Source organism: Ctenopharyngodon idella, chromosome 4 (genome assembly GCF_019924925.1).
Source record: "Ctenopharyngodon idella isolate HZGC_01 chromosome 4, HZGC01, whole genome shotgun sequence".
NCBI classification, from domain to species: Eukaryota; Metazoa; Chordata; class Actinopteri; order Cypriniformes; family Xenocyprididae; genus Ctenopharyngodon; species Ctenopharyngodon idella.
The window spans coordinates 8,407,755-8,426,233 of NC_067223.1; the positions used below are offsets into that span (position 1 = coordinate 8,407,755).

Sequence of the window (18,479 nt, forward strand, 5' to 3'; positions counted from 1 at the left end):
GTTGAGAAGCATCACAATTTATGAGATGGCTTTAAATAACAATCATCAGAAATATTTAGAGACACTTTAAATAATCATGACTTTTTTATTGTATTTATTTGTAATGTTTAGTTCTAGTTATGTCTGGTTAGGTTTTTACTATTACTACACAGATTTAAATTTTCACCAGTATAAAGAAATTTGTCTGTTTAACCCTATAAAGCCTACTGTATCATATTTGATAAGCAAATATCATACAATATGAGCTACGAAAGCCTGATGTCTCAAATATGATACTCAACAAAAAACTTTTTTTTTTTTTTTTAGATTTTGTCTAATTATTTCTAATTTATTATTATTATTATTTTAGATTTTGTCTAATTATATGTCAGGCATTACAGGGTTAATAGCCAAAACATTTTTATGGCTAATTTGACTTTATATTAAGTGATGTTGTGTTAATTTACAGTAAGTACAACACAAAACTGAGAATGAAACTCATTGAAACACATCGAGATCATTTTACCTTCCCCCTCTCTCTGCCTTTCTTCTTCTCTCCAGATGTTTTCTTCCCCGTGTCCTCATGGCTGTGGAAAACTGTCTCCATACTTACCTCTACCTTCCCAGAACCCAACTGTCAAAAAAAAATTAATAATTGAAACTTATTTTAAAAGTAGCCATTCAATGGTATTATGTTAAAGAAAATCAGTAAAAAAAGACATTCCAAATCAAAATCAAATCATTTTAACATACTAAATGCAGCCAATTTAAATTTAATTCGTGAGCTCTAATTGATTTAAAATACATAACTGCTTAAATGCTAAGGTGTATGTTTGGCATTATAATAAATTGAGTGAATTTTGTCTATATAAACCACAATAACAACACACTCTAATGAGCTTCAGTACAATAAACAACATTAAATTTCACTAGTGAACTTACCCTCTCAGAGGAAGTGTTGGTTTGGAGAAATTTCAAAGGTGTTACATCACTGAAGTTGGTCTCCACAAGTTTCTTTTCTTCGATATCTACCAGCTTCTCCTTTGTTTTACTCAGGTCAGTCTTTTTGTGAATAGTAGAGACGGTCCAAAGGGTAGGACTCACTTCTGTTTTAGCCACAGGCTCCTTAAAAGATGAGACAAGACACTGAAGCCACATTAAAAACAACAACAAAAAAGTACTGCTTTCATTAAAAGTATAAATTATTAAATTATCTTGAATCAGCACATGAGGGGGACTCCTTGAAAAAAAACAACATTATATCAGAGCAAAATCAATCAAGTATATCTGAAAAAACTAGAAGTGTTGATGTTAGGTTAGTGGATTGTGAATAATGGTGCTGTAATTACTGACAAGGAATGAATGTTTGCTTACAGGACTGGGTTCAGGCATCTGCCCCTCTTCAAGATCAGACTCTTCCTCAATCAAATCCATATCAGGTAATGACTCTTGTGGGTGACTGTACTTTACTGAGCTCTGTGGATTAGAGAGAGCTCTCATGATTCAATAGGCTTAATATAGCCTTAACATTAATGCTGATGGCAAATCTGACTAGAAGTCAGAGTGTTTGTATTATTGTCATAGTAATTCATTTTCCTGAGATGTTTTATATGTTTAGGAGGCTACTCACGGTGTATTCAGTGATGACGTTGGAGTCCGGCTCCTGTCTGTCTCCTTTCACTCTTCTGCTGGTACTGATCTCATGAAGAAGCTCCTCCATTCCATCCTGAAGCAGCCTGTCAATCAAGGCCTTCAGCAGCGAGAGCTGGGAAGTGTGTTTTTATTTATTGCAAATGTGGTACTGTTTTACTGTAGCGTAATTCAAAATGGTTAGAATTCATATAAATATGTAATGCATATAAGATGACAATAAAATTGCTAATAAAGTTGGGATGACTTTTATAAACCAGTAAAAAGCTCTTGTTCACAATTCACAACACATCCTGGTGGTTGATTTTTAAATCCTTTCTGGCAAGATTCATATTTGTTGTGAGTAAGTTCATTTTCAAAACAAAAAAGTAATTTAAATTATTTATATGTTATGGATGTAATGAATGCTGCCTCCATTGAGAATACTGCAGTTATCATATTCATAATGTTTTACAATTATTTATACTTTGTTTATAAAGCATGTTTTCAGTAAATATTAAAGCTTAATATTAATATGAAACAGTAAATCTAATAAATTAATTTAATACTAAAGCTTAATATTTGATCAAAATTGAAGCAAATGTTAAACTAGGGGCTAATTTTATTAGATTCTGTTATTAGTTAGTAAAATGCCTATTGCACAAATACATAGTGTCATTCAGTTTTTTTCTGTTTTTAACATTTAGTATTTCGATATCGCTAAAAATGGACAGTCACTCAATTTGGCTACAAATATTTAAATATATAAAAACATTTTATTCATATCATGTTTCCATAGCATTACTTCCAGGCAACATGCCTAAAAAGAACCCTCATCCCCCAAATATTATTTTTAAAAATTTGTTTATTGAAGTCCATTTACGTAAGAAAATCAAACATTGTGGCGTCAAAATTCCTGCAGGGTTAAAAGCAAGCTGTTTAAATTCAGCACACTTACTTTAATACCGTATGAATCAAACAAGCCTTCAATGTCCTGAAACAGAACAAAACAATATGTTTACACCACCTAAGATCAGTTTTGTAATGAAGTAAATTATGTATAAGCATTGAGTAACCATGAAGACCTTCATTTCAATAGCTCTCCCAGGTGGGCCAGCATCACCCTGTTAAATAATACAGTGCCCACTATCATTCCTTCTGCAACACAGACATGTGAAGATAACTTGTGCAATCAATGAGATGTAGAAAGTTTGGTACCTTCTCTCCTTTCAAACCCATCTCTCCTTTCTCTCCCTGCCAACCAAAGGAGAAAAATTAGATATCGCCTGAGAGTCTTTTAATTTCTTCAAGGATTTTTTGGCAATTTATACATTACCTTCATCCCAGGAGGACCCTATGCACACAGAAACACATGTAAGAGCTAAAAAATTACCTCAAACTCATGATTGTCAAAAACATAAAAGCCCCGAAATGCATCCAAATGTCTCAATAGTCTGCAGTCACATGTTCTGATTTATGTGTTGATTATTTAGTAAAGAAGCTTATGTTACGCACTCACCGTCGCACCAGGGGGTCCCATTGGTATGGGAAATGCCTTTTTTATGTCCTCAATCGACATACCCTGGGAACAAACACAAATATAATTTAGCAACAGCAATGGTTGCAAATACAATCTTGTCTAAGCTCAAACAAAAAACTTGTACCTCTTGGAGAACAATGGGAGGACCTGGCAAGCCTGGAGATCCTTGCTCTCCTTTTTGACCTTCATTTCCCTATAAAGCATTTAAAATGACAAAATACATAACATATTATGTATATAAACAAGCCATTTAATTTGCTTAAAACTGTTGATTTGGGATTATCTTACATTTGCACCAGGTTCACCTTTTTCACCCTATGCATTAAAATAAGAAATTAGGTTAGCCAAATGCATTTCATATATATAAATAGAATAATACATAATGGAATAATAATGGAATAGTAGTTCATATCAGTCTGTTCTCCCACCTTTGTCCCTTCATCACCCTTTGGACCTTGTTCTCCCTGTAAAAAAAATATGGTTTAGTTTTATATATATATATATATATATATATATATATATATATATATAAAATTAGAGCATTTAGAGCTACAACAATATATTAAACATACATCTTTTCCAGCTACTCCACGTTTCCCATCAACACCAGGTTTGCCCTGAAAGATGATAGAACAGAACATAAGAAAAGAGAGGAAATTAATAACTTTGTTATAGAGATATTATGGTTTATACCTGTTGTAAATGTTACTACTGTATACTCACAGGTGTTCCAGGTAAACCAGGCATACCAGTAATCCCAGCACGCCCAAGATCCCCTTTCTCTCCTTTCTGTTTAAATAAAACACACAAGTTTTGAGGACTATCCATAAACATAATGAGTTTTATAACATTGGGAATACCACACACACACACACACACACACACACACACTGAAAAGTCCAGCATTAACTCTAATTATAATAATAATTTGTCCTTTAAGAACAAAAGATAACCTTTAGGAAAGTGCATATACTTGACAGATTGGATTATTTTAGCTAAGTTCTCCATTTTCATTTAGCATAATGACACATTAAAAGGGTCCTACAGACTCATTAGCAGACATTGTGTATTTTGATGCACTTTAATATACTGTACACCTGTCGCACACCCTGCAATTCAGTTAATGTCACTGAATTTAAAATATGAATCACATGATAAATGATCACAAAATAATTGTTATTAGGCCTACTCACTGGTCCTGGGTCCCCTTTCTGCCCTGGTTCACCCTGCGTACACACAACCACACAGTTAATTATTACTGAAAATAATTACAACAGTACATACGAAGAGAATGATTAGCCATCACTATATTGCAGAAAAATTTAAACAGGAAGTAGTCGAACCTTAGATCCAGGCCTTTCTGGTAGACCATCCACGCCATCTCTTCCTGTACTAGATCCAAACTAGAAGAAAAATAAAATTGAGCTACAGTAAATAATGTGTTTTTAAAGTCTTTCATCCTCCAATAATTAAAAGACATGCCATCTGAGAAATTGACAATAAGTTTATTTATGACTTTATAGTGACTCACCAGTGAATTCCCTGGAGGTCCTGGTTTACCTTCAGGACCCTAAAGGAAAATAAAAGCAAAATGTAACCTACATCATCCTGTTATTAGTAAAGTACAGGATGTGAAACCTCACTTACAGGTGGTCCAGGACGTCCTGTCTCCCCCTGGCGTCCTGGGAGTCCCGGCTCACCAGGTTCACCCTTTAAATACAGCAAATACACACTTACAATTGACTGAATGTTCCTAGATTGTTGTTGTATATAAACGTCTTACTTTACCTTAACGGCCCTGGTGAGAATGGTGTTGTCTGACGTAGTGTACTAGGAAAGAAGAATTATGAGAATCACTGACAATATGTATTAATAACAAAAACCATGAAATGTTCAATCAAATAAATGACAAAAGAAGTGACCAGCAGTGCTTTTAAAGACAAAACAAAAAGAGCAATACTGTCTTGACAGCTTTTGACATCTGTAACAAACATATTTTAAAGCAACCAACCGAAAATGACATGATCACATTAACATTCATTTATGTTAAAAAGCTTGATTATAATACAGTAAAACTCACTTGAGTAACTCCCGGTGGTCCCGGCAGCCCCTGCAGAGAATACAATATTAATACATTGAATCTTTCTCTTTAATTTATCATCTGAGAGCCCCAGCATGACAAGAAAAACTGAGATTCTGTTATGCGAGCACAGAGCATGACCGGCAAATGAAATATTGAATTTGTCTTAAAAAAAAAGTATATAAAATAAAGTTATTCTTGTGCTTTTCAATAGCAGCACATACCGGATCGCCTTTATCTCCTTTGTGTCCCTCTGGACCCTGAAAAACATGGACATTCATTATCAAACAGTATTGACTAGTCTGTGTTATTTTGCTTCATAATTCAGTTTGCTTCTCTCTGGAAGTGCTTCAGAAGAGCATTTGATCAAATATTGTCTACAAAATGTAAAATAAAGGAAGCTGCTCACTGGTAACCCTAATTTCCCAGGCTCGCCTCTTTCCCCAGGGTCACCGGGTCGTCCTGGAAGACCGAGAGGGCCCTGACATTGGAGATGAGGAGAAGTGTGAGTGATATAGACTTAATGCTTTGAGCAACAAAAGCAAATAGAGAGGAAAAAATTAAGATTTTAATGGGGAGGGTGATATTATTACGAACAGGCCAATACAGAATATCTGATTTGAATAAAGAGAGACATTTGATCAAGACTGTATGACAAAAATGTTTAGATGAGGAAAAAAAAGAGGTTTAGAAGAGAGACAATACCTTGACACCTCTCTCTCCAGGCTCTCCTGGTGAACCAGACTCTCCCTGTAACAAAAAGTATAATTACATATAACAAAACATTTAACGAAACACAACAAAAAACAATAAATAAATGAATTAAACCTGATAATCTGCACTGTAAAGACGCAATCAGCTTAATAAATATACATAATAATGTCTAAAAAATATCTAGGGGTCATAAAATATCATTAGTTCAGTATAAAAACAATGGAAGTCAGTGGAAAATCTCCACCATGACAGAAAAACAAGATTGTGTGTGAAGGTGTGGGTTTCTCTATGAGTCTCACCCTTGATCCCACCTCCCCTTTCGCTCCTGGCACACCCTGAAATCCATGAAAGCAGAAAATTTAATTAAATATGAATGAATGAAGCATTAATTAAAAAGCAAACAATGGTATTTTATGACAAAATAACCCTTCAAAATCTCTAATATCCTTAATGCAATGATGCAAAGCGCACATCCACACATGCTCACAAATACACACTCGCATACTTCTTGTATCAGTCACTCTGGGCTCTTGATTTACTTACATCTTTACCTCTTAGTCCTGGAGAACCAGGGTTGCCTGGGAAACCCACCTCCCCTTTCTCTCCTTTGGACCCATCGTTGCCCTGGACACAACCAAAGGAAGTGTTCATGTGATTGATCTGTTTCATTTAATCTTTTATGTCTTCTCTTTGCCAAAGTTTCACAAGCACTTTTTGTGGTCTAACAGAATTTCACAGGTATTAAAATAAAAAGCGTGTAACAAACTTACTTTTGGCCCTGGTTTCCCTGATAATCCAACATTACCCTGTGCATAAAAAAGAAGACTGTTTTTTTAATCTTTTAATATTTTTGTATAATGTCAATGTCAAAGCCAGGTTGACAAATATTTAACATTACATTTATACAAGACACTAAGAGTGTGAAAAAAAATGTTTCCTTGTAATGGATGTTCATAAATCATGTGACTTCCTGTGAGATGATGATCGAAGAATCCTAAAAAAATATATCAAGATTTCCACAAAAATACAAAATTTGTGAGCAGCACAGCTGTTTTCAATAATAATGAAGAAATATAATAAAGAGAAATGTTTCTTGAGCATCAAATCAGCATATTAGAAGGATTTCTTAAGGATCATGTGACACTGAAGAATTCAGCTTTGAATTACAGGAATAAAAATTACAGTTTAAAATACATTAAAATTGAAAACAGTTATTTTAAATTGTAATAATATTTCACAATATTACCGTTTTTTTCTAAAAGCTATAAGTCTCATAAACACTCACTCTTTCTCCGCTCTCTCCCTTGGGACCAGGCTGACCGGGGATTCCAAATCCAGGATTGCCCTTTAAAAAACCCAGAAGACAACAAATCAGTACATTCAGATTGGCAGCTAATCAATAAATGCAATTAATTGCAATTTCACATCCAAAACAACAAACACACACCTACCTTTTCACCTTTATCACCCTGATCTCCTTTCATTCCTTGTGGTCCTGGTGGCCCAACTTGTCCGACATCCCCCTTTATACCCAGTTCAGTGGGAAGAAATAACCTAGCGTAAATATTTCTACTGATGACCATTTCAAGCAACATGTAACCAGCAGCAAACATCAGCCAACTGACCAATATGGCAGGTGTGCTCAAGCTCAATTTGGTTTATTTAGGGTCATCACTTAAAAACCTTTAATTAAATGCTCCAATCGCAGATTTATACCCTGGAGTGTCTTGGGACAGTTTATAAAACTGTCTTTTTTTGCTTTGTGTGTTCATTGACAGGCAGACCTGGGGGAGCTCTTGGTTTCATATCGATGCTCACGGCACTAATTAACCGTGTTTAAGTTGTCCAAGCACTGGATCAACTGCTTGTTTTCATCAGTGCAGATGAACGGAACCCAAAGGGAAATAAACACCAGACTTGAGTCATGCGCTCAAAAAACAAAAAAGAAAAAAAGAAAAGCATTTGTGTGTGGGACGTAACACCCAAAGATGACCAGGTTTTGGTGCAGACAATTGTTCACAATTAAAGACATTTGTATATATATTTTGAAACTGATTCTTGATTATCTTACCCTGGCACCCTTTTTCCCTGGAGGACCAAGTATCTGTGAAATGTGAGGGGAATTATTAGCAATAGTGTATTGTTAACTAGAAACACAATGTGTTAGATGAGACATCATCATTTTTACCCCTTTAGCTGGGTCACCAGGAGCACCACGCTGCCCCTGTGAATCAAGAACAGAAATATAAATCACACAGTTTAATTGTAAACTTCTATAAGTGCTGATGTCATAGATTTCCATGCATTAATTTACTACAGACACTCCATGTGAGGTCAAATAACTTTCACTTGCGGACACAAATTTACATTACAAGGACACTTAAAGGTTTTGAAGCATTGAAAGTCACATGGACCGACTACATTGCTGTATGTTTGGTTATATTGTAGGGTGTAGTTGAAATAATTTAAACTTGTTATTAAAAGTATTAGATTAGGTTAAATTAAAAAAATAGTTCACCTCATCACCCTTTCGTCCAGCAGCTCCAGGGAAGCCCTAAAGTTTAAAAACAGAAAGTAAGCTTTCCCTCTAATCATTGCAAGAATAATGAAAATAGTATTCAGCAAATATGAATGACCTCAGGTGCTTTGAGGGATGTCAGATGCTGAAAGCATCTGCGGTATGCTCCAAACCAAACGTTTTATCATGCTGTAGTGTTTCTGAGAGAACCGAGGGATAATGAGGAGTCGAATCGTTTGAGATGTTTCCTTGATCTCCTCTCTGAAGGCTTGGGTTTAATAATGTCTGCATACGTTTAATTTGAAAGTAACTGAAAGTCTGAATTGCCAGAGATGGACACAGTGGCAAGGTCACATGTGAAGGATATAATAATATAGTAGCTCTATGTTTCGCACATGTAATTCTCTCATTATTAGGTGGAAACTTCATCCAGGTGTTTCCTTTTTTAATCAGGTCGATAATGTGAAGCTTTGACGTGGATTTTGGAATCCATCACTGGCCAGACAGCAGAGAGGAGGCGGTTTTCCTCTTTCTTAATTGACTCCTTTAATTTCCCCAGAGATCTACAGCTCATTCTTGCCCTTAATAGGACTTCGACAGCACCATACAGAGTGGAAAAGTTTGAAAAGCGAACAAACGAATAAGGATTTGACTTTTTAACAAAGCATTTTTAAAATGTTCAAGTGCAGGGTAGTGATTTAAATCCATTAACTGGTTCATCAGGCATCTGACCTTTTCCTGCAGTTGCCATTTATATTTTTCAGGGATGTGAACAGGTAAAAGTTATGAACTTACTGCAATTCCTGGAGGCCCGATCGGCCCGATTTCCCCACGTTCACCCTGTCAATTAGATGCAACTGTTGATTACACTGAAGGATTTAACATTTGTAGTTTATATAGTTGAGAACATATGTCAGGTGTCAAATAATACCTTCAACATGCAAAAATGTATCTAAAATCAGATGGTCATTATTGCAAAATACATGAGAGGATGGTCAGGTCTTATGACCAGTTGACTGTAACTTATAACATGATTGTTTACCAAATAAACAAATCGATGGGAATCAAATATTGATTTGAGATGAAAATATTCTATTATGTGAGTGGAAAGAGATTTCAAACTATCATAGTGCAGATTGCCAAGGTTGCCAAAGGCAAGTCAAATATACACTTAAGCTTCATAATACAAAAGTATTTGACCAAAGAATGGCAGAATTTACCAATTAAAATAAAGAATTCCAGTTCACATTCAGTTGTACATTTTTGAACAGGATGAATTATGGATCAGGTTCTTAAATACAGAGCAGCAGCAGCAGCACTATATAGACCAAAGCACTGACTTGACGTGATTGATTTTTTTTGTATTGTAGAAGGAGAGCAAATCGGTTATGTGCCTGAGAAAAATCATACCTTGTCTCCTCGATCTCCTTTAAGACCCTTTTTCCCCTAAAAACAGCCAAAAACACAACAACAGTGAAACACCTGCCATTATGAAGCACTTAACATTAATTAAACAAGATTGCATCTAAGGCTGACATCTGTTAAAAGGTTCATGCTGATTCACTGTGAAAGACAGAGATAATTTAACAGCATGAATTGACAGATGAAACACTTTAATGGTGAAATGGTTGTGTATAGTCTGACAAACCCGAGGGCCTGCGATTCCCTGGACTCCTTGGATTCCTACTTCGCCCTTTGGATGAATATGGAAACTACAAATTATACATTGCACAAGACAATCATCTATCACTCTGCCTCATTGATTTTACATCCAACATGCTTACCTTTGGGCCTTGTAGTCCTGTATTACCCTGAAAAATTGATTATCATTGACTTAATAATTACCCTTAAGATTTGCTGACTAATATAAATACGAATATGAATGTGGTTTGTGTATATCAGAAATATGTACCTTCTCTCCAGCTGGCCCAGGTGGACCTTGAACACCTTGAATTCCAATACCTTCCTCTCCCTTTATGATTAACACAAAAGAAATTCAATCAAAAAAAAACAGCTGCACTAATTTTAGCTTTGTGTAGTTCTGACAGAGAGGAAGGGCAATTTTTTTTACAGCACTCCGAACAATGAGACTTCCAAAACGATGGTAGGCAGATGAGCAGAGAGATTTAATTTATGCATTTTAACTATCCTGTGCAAGCTGTAGGAAGTCATTGCTTAAAATAGCTTTTACACCACTGCTGAAAGTACAAAATGACACGTGAAGCTGTTTTAGATATTTTTATCCCTCACCCACCTTCTCCCCTTTCTGACCAGGAAGTCCTGGAAGCCCATCCACTCCTACTGGTCCAGGTAAACCTGCTAGACCCTAGACAAACATCCACAAGATCATAAATAAAATCACTTGTTTCATTATTTCAATACAGCCAATTAAATGGCTTACTTATAGGCCTAGTTGCTGCATATGGAATAGGAGAAAGTATTCTAAAATCGAATAATAATAATAAACACTGTAACTTTAAGAGAGTAACTCTTAAAGCACGCACTAACATTATTCCCATGCTCCCCTTTTTCTCCTTTGGGACCTGGCTTTCCACGTGGACCCTAGAGAGTGTGAGAAGCATTATAATCACACATTGTATTTTGCATGTATATTTCATGGTAAAACGTTGCTTTGTGCAGTAGATGACTTACTTTAGCACCAGATTCTCCAGTCTCACCCTAAGAGGAGGTAAAATTGAGATTATATAGACTATAATATTATTATTTACTGTATATTATAAGGTTACTCTTTACACGTTAGACATTCTACTAACAATAAGTAACTTTGCAACTAGATGTCAACTAACTCTCATTAGAGCACCAGTAGACTGTAGACTGTTAGGTTAGGATTTGGGTAAGTAGAATAATTTGACATGTAGCTGCAAAGTGACTTATAGAATGTCTGTTGGGGAAGCATCACAATAAAGTGTTTGCAGATTAATAGCAGACAGTCTACTAATACTCTAGTGACTGCTAGTTGACATGTAGTTGCAAAGTTCCTTATAGTTAGTAGAATGTCTAAAGTGGACTATCTAAAAAAAAAGTGTTACTGATTATAATATAGACTACTTTATATGTGATATTTTTTACTAACCTTAACAGAGAGTCCAGGAGACCCCGGAGGCCCAGGCAGACCAGGGAGTCCTGGGGGACCTGATAACCCTGGGACCCCTGGAGCACCTGGGGGGCCCTTTTAATCAAGAGGGAAAAAATATGTATGAAAACCTTGAAAAATAAAATGTCAATAGAACTGTGAGATAAGCTACATATTATGCAAACTAGTTTAAAGGGATAGTTCATTACTTACTCATCCTCAAGTTGTTCCAAACCTGTATGAATTTCATTCTTCTGTTGAACACAAAAGAAGATATTTTAAAGAATGTTGGTAATCATATAGTTGACTGCACCCATTGACTTCCACAGTAGAAAAAAAAATACTATGGAAGTCAATGGCTACCGACAACTGCCTGATTACCAACATTTTTTAAAATATCTTCTTTTGTGTTCAACAGAAGAAAGAAAATCATACAGGATTGGAACAACTTGAGGGTGAGTATGACAAAATTTTCATTTTTGGGTGAACTATCCCTTTAACATAGCTGTTTAGTATGATACCAGCACTTACAGAGGATCCAGGCTCTCCTTTACGTCCAGGAATAACCTCCATACCTCCCATGACATAGCCTGGCTCACCCTACATGAAAAGAAAAAGTTAATATAGGTCAACTTGATTTAAATAGGCTTTATTTATTTGTTTTAAAAAAAATAAATAAAATTAAATAAAATTAAATTAAAATAAAAGACTAAACTTACTCTCTCTCCTCTCTGCCCTTTAGGTCCAGTATTACCAGGAGGCCCCTGAGATTGTGGAGAAAAAGCGATAGGGAGAGACGGACAGAAAAGTTGGTCTGAGTTTTCCGACACAATCACTGTCACAATCACACAGAGAATAATCGACTTATATAACGTGAGACATTTAATAAAAAAGGGTGAAACTTTAAAAGAAAGTAGAGGCAAATACTCTGTACTGACTAGCCATAATCATTCCTCATTACTCCCTCTGTGAATCACTCTAACATAATTGCACCTTTCCCAATTCTCCTACTAAGATATACATATATAGGACATTGCGTACATGCTTTAAATGAGTGAACCAACTTCAATTTCCAGAATATACCGATTTAAATACCACCACCTACACTGTTTTTATATAGTGAGATTTAATGAGACACTCACCATGTCACCAGGAATTCCAGGTGCTCCCTGAATCAGATTAAGAGATAGTTTAGGCACATTTACACATTTATATATGTGTTAAATATGCTACATTTGTTACATATTTTGCAGTACTAGACTGATGCTTGAATTGTGATTCATCCTTTACCCTTTGTCCAGGAGAACCAGGGGGTCCGGTTCTACCTGGTCGTCCTGGTAACCCTGGGATGCCATCCGTTCCGGGAAGACCCTGATGAATGGGTGCGGAGCGGGAATAATACAGACAAAAACAAACAAACAAACAAAAAAACATACACAAATACAGAAATTGTTTGATGCTGCTAACATCAGAACATCTTCAGTACACATATTACTTTGAAATCAAATATAGAGCAATATAAAATCCACGCATTCACATCGATACATATCACAAAAATAAATAAGGAAACATCTAGAACAATGCTGATCTTGTTAGCAAGACCTGTCACATTTCATTTGTTATTCAAAAGAGTCGCTTTGATATGACAAGCGCTTTCATGTGTTGCCTTCTCAAAGAGATAACAGGAAGAAAAAAAAGTGAAGTATGAATAGCACCCCGCATAGAGACAGATCTGTGATATTAATAATTAGATTTAATCCTTTAATCTAGTAAAACAACAACTGAGTCACAAAAACAATCTCATCATTAACAGAATGGCTAGGTTTAAATAATAAATGCTCCAGTAATTAACATAAACATGAACGTGTAATTACGGAGAGGACGGGGGTGTTTTATTTATGTTTATTTAAGTTTGTGCTGTGGAACGGCATGAGCGCTTCAGATGTTGGATGTACTCACCCGCTCACCCTTCTCCCCTTTGACCTTTAGAGAGAATGAGTCATAATGCCCCGGGCCTTGCTTGAGTCGCTGTGTCAACAGAAAAATATTAAAATAAATACACTTAAAAAACATACTGCAAGAAAGACACTCAATTTTTATATTTTTCTGAAGAAACTGTGTGTGCAAAACCAGTGTTGTTATCGTTAACTAAAACTAAGACTATTCATATTAATTGAAATAGCTGAAATAAAAAAATATAAATATTTTAGGAAAACTTGCAGTTATGAAAAGTGCCCAGTCAAAAGGGCCCACTGTAAGTCTATGTGATACTTTGGTCCCTAAAATTACTCAGGTGCTTCCTTCAATGTAAGTCAGTGGGAATTTTTAGCCCAATTTATCATATGTCAGGCAAATATCACAAGTCTAATTGCTAAGAAAAGTTATAGCACACCTCTACTCAATAAGCTAAATAAATAAAATACTTAGTATATAGTTATCATTTTTGCTATTTCTAAGTATGAGCAAAAACAATACTGATGTTACCTTAGTAAAGATCTCTAACAAAGTGAGAAAGACTGTCTGTCAGAGTTTAAAAAGAATTATGAAGTAAGCCATTGAGATTAGAGGGAAAGAAGCAAACATACCAGGCCGCCATGACCAAATCCATCGCCCTGCAGTGGAGAAATGAGATATTATTATGACATTGGTTATGGTAGGGTTGCGCTTTATTTTACAGTGCGTGAACTTGCGTGTACTTACAGTGTTCTTACCTAAGAAAGTACTCTGTAATATAAGGTAACTACAGGGGTTAAAGGGATAGTTCACCCAAAAAAGAAAATTACCCCATGATTTACTCACCCTCAATCCATCCTAGGAGTATAATGACTTCAGGCGAATACGAGTTATATTAAATAATGTCCTGGCTTTCCAAAGCTTTATAATGGTAGTAAACAGAGGATGAGATTCTGAAGCCCAAAAAAGCCCAAAAAAGTGCATCCAGCCATCATAAAAGATATCCACGCGGCTCCGGGGGGTTAATAAAGGCCTTCTGAAGCAAAGCGATGCATTTGTGTAAGAAAAATATCCATATTTAAAACTTTAAAAACTTAAATAACTGGATTCCGGCAGACAGCCGTACGCACGTCGACTTACACCAAAAAAGTAACCCCTGACGCGATGTAGAAGTAGCGTAAGCTTTGACTCTCGCTGTTCAAACAAATAGGGCTGTACAACAAATTCAAGCTCTTATCGACATCCTCCGACATAAAAATTCTCATTTTAGACTTCTAATTCGTGACCGGTGTTTTGTTTTGCTTTCACCTCTGTGCTTCCGTGTTCGTCAGTGCCTCATGTGTCAGGTCAGAGTTCACTCTTTTTGCCGTACATTAATGTGTACGGCCGTCTGTCGGAAGCTAGTTATTTTAGTTTTTTAAGTTTTGCTTCGCTTCAGAAGGCCTTTATTAACCCCCCCCCCCCGGAGCCGTGTGGTTATCTTTTATGATGGATGGATGCACTTTTATGGGCTTCAAAATCTCATCCTCCATTTACTGCCATTATAAAGCTTGGAAGAGCCAGGACATTATTTAATATAACTCCGATTGTATTTGTCTGAAAGAAGAAAGTCATACAACTAGGATGGCTTGAGGGTGAGTATATCATGGGGTAATTTCATTTTTGGGTGAACTAGCCCTTTAAGCTTAGTTTTAGGGGTAGGTTCAGGGTTAGTACCTTACCCATTTTTTGCAATTACTATAATAAGTACATGTACATGGGGAACAGGACTGTAAAATAAAGTGCTACCAGTTATAATTCTATGATAGAATAGCACATAGTAACATGATAGCTGCTTACCTTCTCTCCTTTCTGACCCTGTGAACAACAACAAACTGGGAATTAGAATTCTTATAAGACATGGAGTGACAGCTGTAATGAGGATGTAGAGGATGTAGCATTTACCTTGCAGCTAAGAGGACAGCTGGGTCCTTCTGGTTTGGCGAGAGCTTCTGGATCATCTGTAGGTGTGTCCAGTTGAGCAGACTAGGACAAAGACATAAAAATTTTACTTGTGCAGAATGTATTATAAAATTATTACCCATAATTCCACTCTGATCTGCAAGGCCCACCTCGTCGTGTTGTTTGAACTCTGATAGTAAGGCCTCGCTACAGATACTGCTGATAAACTCTCTCTCGATGGACGGAAGATCATCAAAATCACTGGCGAAGAAGATGTTCTTGTAAGTGGTGGGGGAGGCGATTGTACTCAGCTCCTCAATATCTGCGTGAGCAATGCCGATGGCCAAAACACTGACACCTAAAACACAAGTATACCAAAAACTGAAGTTTATCATTCATTTGGCCTTATACTGAAGTGTCATAAAGTATGTATTGCAAAGTATTCAAAAGTTTATAGTCAGTGAGATTTAAAAAAAAGAAAAGAAATTCTTTTATTCAGCAAGGACACATTTCATTGATCAAAAGTGACAATAAATCTATGCAAAAATTCAGAAAAATATCTACTTCAAATAAATGCTCTTTTGAACTTTTTGAAAATCCTGAAAAAAAATCACTTTTTCCACAAAAATATTAAGCAGCACATTTCTGAAGGATCATGTGACTGAAGACTGGAGTAACGATGCTGAAAATTCAGCTTTGCCATCACAGGAATATATTACATTCTAAAATATATTAAAATAGAAAACATTTATTTTTAATGGTAATAATATTTCACAATATTACTGTTGTTTCCTGCATTTTTAATCAAATAAATCGGTAGTCTATATTTAGTAATATATGAATGTTTAGCTATTCCTCTATTGCCATTTATATTACTCACCCAGAGCATGTGCTATTCTGGACGGTGGCTCTACATCATCCTGAGCTCTTCCGTCTGTCAGCAACACTAAAATGTGAGGGACTTCCTGTCTCATACCCAACGACTCCTGAAACATCTCCCTAAGGACATAGCTGATCCCACGACCTACACAAACATTCACAATCATCACATTTTAGATCAAATTGCACCCTAATATGTGTCATCAACAATTTTAGATCTTTAAATGTGTACGTAAACCTGTTTTTGTGTTCCCCCCTCCATAGCGGACTTCTCGGAGTGCTCTCAAAACAGAGCTACGGTCTTTGTGAGTGTTAAAGTTGAACTCGATCCTCGGCTGATCACTGTAGTGAACTACTGCTATCTAAGGCAAGTTAATGAGATGGTTCAGTCCACACATAAAGCATTATGTTTGATCAGAGCAAATGATTGAGACAATTGATTCAGTGACTAAGACACAAAATGATACCGAATGAGGTGTAAAGTTCTTAATTTAATATAGCGCATCAGCATGTCCTACCTGTGTTCCTGTAGGTCCTATAGAGGGGAAGTAGGTGACGGTTCTGAATAGGAAATCTTTCAGTTTGCCAAAGTTATTAGTACCAATGCTCCAGGATTCATCGACCAGAAACACGATATCTGCTTTCACCCTGCCACACACTAACAGACAAATGCACACAATTCATTCACATAGTGCAGATTTACACTGTTTAGAGTAGGTAGACAGACAGTGTAGTAAAATTTCTACTTTTGGAGATTCAGTTAAAAGGATTGTTCACCCCAAAATGATTCTGTCATAATTTCCTCACTCTCATGTTCCAAATCTGTATGACTTTCTTTCTTCTGTGTTTTTTGTCCACACAAAGTAAGCCAAAACAGTTTGAAAGTGACATCTGAAGGCCAGGTATGGTAACCCATACTCGGAATTTGTCCTCTGCATTTAACCCATCCAAGTTAGTGCACACACATTAGGAGTAGTGAGTGGTGAACACACACACACTGCTAATCGTGGACACTCCCACCCTGAGCAGTGGGCAGCCATTTTGCTGAGGGCCCGGGGAGCGTTTGGGGGTTAGGTGCCTTGCTCAAGGGCACGTCAGTCATTTCCTGCCAGTATTGAGAATCGAACCTTCAACCTTCTGACTCTCTAACCATTAGGAAATGACTGGAAAGTTTGATTACCAACGTTCTTCAAAATATCTTTATAGTCATACAGGTTTGGAACAACATGAGGATGAGTAAAGAATGACAGAATTTTCATTTTTGGGTGAAATGGCCCTTTAAATTTTTAATGAGTGAAAAATAACATGTTTTTTTTTTTTTTTTAATTCATGAGAAATTGTACTTCTTAAAAGGTTGAAATCATGGGAAAACAATGAATAATAGTCTATTTGTGTGATATATTTCAGCAAACTGAGCAGTAAATTTATAAGCTCTCACAATACAGTGCTTGTTAGAAAGGGTTCTTGTTTTAAATTTCACATGCAAAAGGAACATTTACAAGTCTAAAAAGACAAAGCAACAAAAACAACTAGTTTTATGCTAAGGGTCACTGAGAGGGTGGGAAAAGGTTGTGAATAACTAAATAATGATTGTTCTGGGTGCATAAAAATTTTATCTCAGAGAAAAAAATTAAATAAGAAAAATGCTTGATATGCCCCCTTTTACAAGTGCAAAATATTGACTTAAAAACTGAAAAAAACCCTGACTGAGACAACATTTAATTTTGAATGACCTGGTCCAGGTGGGGGCGTCTCGACAGACAAGGTGGTTTGGTCATTTACTGTGGTAATTCTGGTCAGTGCTGAAGCCGTTTGGCCAGTGGTGATCTGAGGCCTCACAGCGAGTCTCTGAGTTGTAGTGGGCGTGCTGGGGACTTTGACCACTGGGGTGCGAGTGTTTCTGGATGTGGTCTGGAGCTGCATGTCATTGTCCTTGGTATTAGCGGAAACGGAGGCTGGCGTTGGGCTCTGGACAGGAATGAGATGAGGAGCTCCCACTGCAAGATGAGCACAAAAAGTTCTGAACTCAAACAAACCAGTGTTTGCTTTTAGTATACACTACCATTCAGAAGTTTGCAGTCGGTAAGATGTTTTTGAAAGAAATCTCATCAAGGCTGCATTTATTTAATCAAAAATACAGTAAAAACTAATA

General features: G+C 36.3%; 1 protein-coding gene across 1 annotated transcript in view; it reads right to left on the reverse strand.

The window, feature by feature from the left end:
- col7a1l (collagen type VII alpha 1-like) overlaps window positions 1-18,479 on the reverse strand; it is a 68,563-nt gene that overhangs the window by 21,010 nt on the left and 29,074 nt on the right. Inside the window, exons 21-73 of the mRNA XM_051890808.1 lie at window positions 18,061-18,324; window positions 16,846-16,985; window positions 16,566-16,689; window positions 16,329-16,472; window positions 15,619-15,806; window positions 15,452-15,532; window positions 15,347-15,364; window positions 14,140-14,166; window positions 13,514-13,582; window positions 12,845-12,925; window positions 12,697-12,723; window positions 12,274-12,318; window positions 12,086-12,154; window positions 11,555-11,650; window positions 11,113-11,139; window positions 10,969-11,022; window positions 10,715-10,786; window positions 10,373-10,432; window positions 10,245-10,271; window positions 10,109-10,153; window positions 9,871-9,906; window positions 9,256-9,300; window positions 8,461-8,496; window positions 8,131-8,166; window positions 8,014-8,046; window positions 7,394-7,465; window positions 7,228-7,287; window positions 6,713-6,748; window positions 6,486-6,566; window positions 6,242-6,277; window positions 5,934-5,978; window positions 5,638-5,709; window positions 5,453-5,488; window positions 5,229-5,258; window positions 4,937-4,978; window positions 4,796-4,858; window positions 4,680-4,718; window positions 4,492-4,551; window positions 4,342-4,374; window positions 3,872-3,937; window positions 3,721-3,765; window positions 3,577-3,612; window positions 3,437-3,463; window positions 3,273-3,341; window positions 3,128-3,190; window positions 2,945-2,962; window positions 2,827-2,862; window positions 2,694-2,732; window positions 2,567-2,602; window positions 1,610-1,744; window positions 1,354-1,455; window positions 922-1,104; window positions 506-613 (exon numbers count right to left, since the gene is read on the reverse strand). Coding sequence (XP_051746768.1) covers window positions 506-613; window positions 922-1,104; window positions 1,354-1,455; window positions 1,610-1,744; window positions 2,567-2,602; window positions 2,694-2,732; window positions 2,827-2,862; window positions 2,945-2,962; window positions 3,128-3,190; window positions 3,273-3,341; window positions 3,437-3,463; window positions 3,577-3,612; window positions 3,721-3,765; window positions 3,872-3,937; window positions 4,342-4,374; window positions 4,492-4,551; window positions 4,680-4,718; window positions 4,796-4,858; window positions 4,937-4,978; window positions 5,229-5,258; window positions 5,453-5,488; window positions 5,638-5,709; window positions 5,934-5,978; window positions 6,242-6,277; window positions 6,486-6,566; window positions 6,713-6,748; window positions 7,228-7,287; window positions 7,394-7,465; window positions 8,014-8,046; window positions 8,131-8,166; window positions 8,461-8,496; window positions 9,256-9,300; window positions 9,871-9,906; window positions 10,109-10,153; window positions 10,245-10,271; window positions 10,373-10,432; window positions 10,715-10,786; window positions 10,969-11,022; window positions 11,113-11,139; window positions 11,555-11,650; window positions 12,086-12,154; window positions 12,274-12,318; window positions 12,697-12,723; window positions 12,845-12,925; window positions 13,514-13,582; window positions 14,140-14,166; window positions 15,347-15,364; window positions 15,452-15,532; window positions 15,619-15,806; window positions 16,329-16,472; window positions 16,566-16,689; window positions 16,846-16,985; window positions 18,061-18,324 — 3,512 coding nt within the window. The remainder of the gene's footprint in view (window positions 1-505; window positions 614-921; window positions 1,105-1,353; window positions 1,456-1,609; window positions 1,745-2,566; window positions 2,603-2,693; window positions 2,733-2,826; window positions 2,863-2,944; window positions 2,963-3,127; window positions 3,191-3,272; window positions 3,342-3,436; window positions 3,464-3,576; window positions 3,613-3,720; window positions 3,766-3,871; window positions 3,938-4,341; window positions 4,375-4,491; window positions 4,552-4,679; window positions 4,719-4,795; window positions 4,859-4,936; window positions 4,979-5,228; window positions 5,259-5,452; window positions 5,489-5,637; window positions 5,710-5,933; window positions 5,979-6,241; window positions 6,278-6,485; window positions 6,567-6,712; window positions 6,749-7,227; window positions 7,288-7,393; window positions 7,466-8,013; window positions 8,047-8,130; window positions 8,167-8,460; window positions 8,497-9,255; window positions 9,301-9,870; window positions 9,907-10,108; window positions 10,154-10,244; window positions 10,272-10,372; window positions 10,433-10,714; window positions 10,787-10,968; window positions 11,023-11,112; window positions 11,140-11,554; window positions 11,651-12,085; window positions 12,155-12,273; window positions 12,319-12,696; window positions 12,724-12,844; window positions 12,926-13,513; window positions 13,583-14,139; window positions 14,167-15,346; window positions 15,365-15,451; window positions 15,533-15,618; window positions 15,807-16,328; window positions 16,473-16,565; window positions 16,690-16,845; window positions 16,986-18,060; window positions 18,325-18,479) is intronic.